The 871-nt window shown below is 26.4% G+C and overlaps 1 protein-coding gene across 1 annotated transcript in view; it reads left to right on the top strand.

The window, feature by feature from the left end:
• Nucleotides 1-871, top strand: part of LOC108574620 (mitochondrial fission 1 protein) — a 1,511-nt gene that overhangs the window by 468 nt on the left and 172 nt on the right. The window contains exons 2-3 of the mRNA XM_017937240.1: nucleotides 121-330; nucleotides 419-523. Of these exons, the coding sequence (XP_017792729.1) occupies nucleotides 121-330; nucleotides 419-523 (315 nt within the window). The remainder of the gene's footprint in view (nucleotides 1-120; nucleotides 331-418; nucleotides 524-871) is intronic.

Here is an 871-nt window from a genome sequence, read left to right as displayed (position 1 = left end):
TTCAAAATTTTTAATTAAAACGAAAGGATGAATCATCTTTTAGTAATATATATAGATATAGATAGAAGTATTACACTATACATTGAAATATCTAAAAAACATGTAATGTACTTATTTTAGAAATTTGAACGTATATATCATGAACAGCTGCATTCATCTTTTGTAACACAAAAAGCACAATTTGAATATGCATGGTGTCTTGTTAGAAGCAAATATCCTGCAGATATTGGGAAAGGAATTATTTTATTAGAAGACCTATTTTGCAATCATGGTGATAGTGAAAAACGAGATTGTCTATATTATTTGGCCATTGGAAATGCCAGAATAAAGGTAAGATTTCATATGATTACTAAGATTGTTACAATACGTTTAGTACTAACGTCAACTAATTAATATCTATTGTTTTCCTTTTTTGTAGGAATATACAAAAGCTTTGCACTACATCAGAGAATTTCTTCACATTGAACCTGGAAATCAACAAGTTCAACATCTGCAAACATTGATCAAGAAAAAAATGGAAAAAGGTTTCTCTTTTATTGTTGTTTTAGACCTAAATTGTTATCTATTCAATATGTACATCAATGCTTTTACACTCAGCATGTAGTATTAGTCAGTCATTTTATTTCTTATTACTTCTCACGATAGTAATATTTTCACAGTATTGATAGTTATTGCATTTCCCTTAGTTCAAGTTCCCTTGGTTAGTATTAACTTTTAACATATTGTGCCTTTCCTTGTTCATATCTAAAATAATAATTTTATTATTTATTAGGGGTACTAATTTCTTTGATCTTTTCATATTAATATAAATATCAAGTTATGCTTTCTACTCTTTTTCAGTGTATATTTTACTTATATATTTTATAAAAAT

This window comes from Habropoda laboriosa, unplaced genomic scaffold (assembly GCF_001263275.1).
Source record: "Habropoda laboriosa isolate 0110345459 unplaced genomic scaffold, ASM126327v1 scaffold175, whole genome shotgun sequence".
In the NCBI taxonomy this organism is placed as follows: domain Eukaryota; kingdom Metazoa; phylum Arthropoda; class Insecta; order Hymenoptera; family Apidae; genus Habropoda; species Habropoda laboriosa.
Note: the sequence above shows the minus strand (reverse complement) of the source record. Positions and strands in the feature narration are given on the sequence as shown.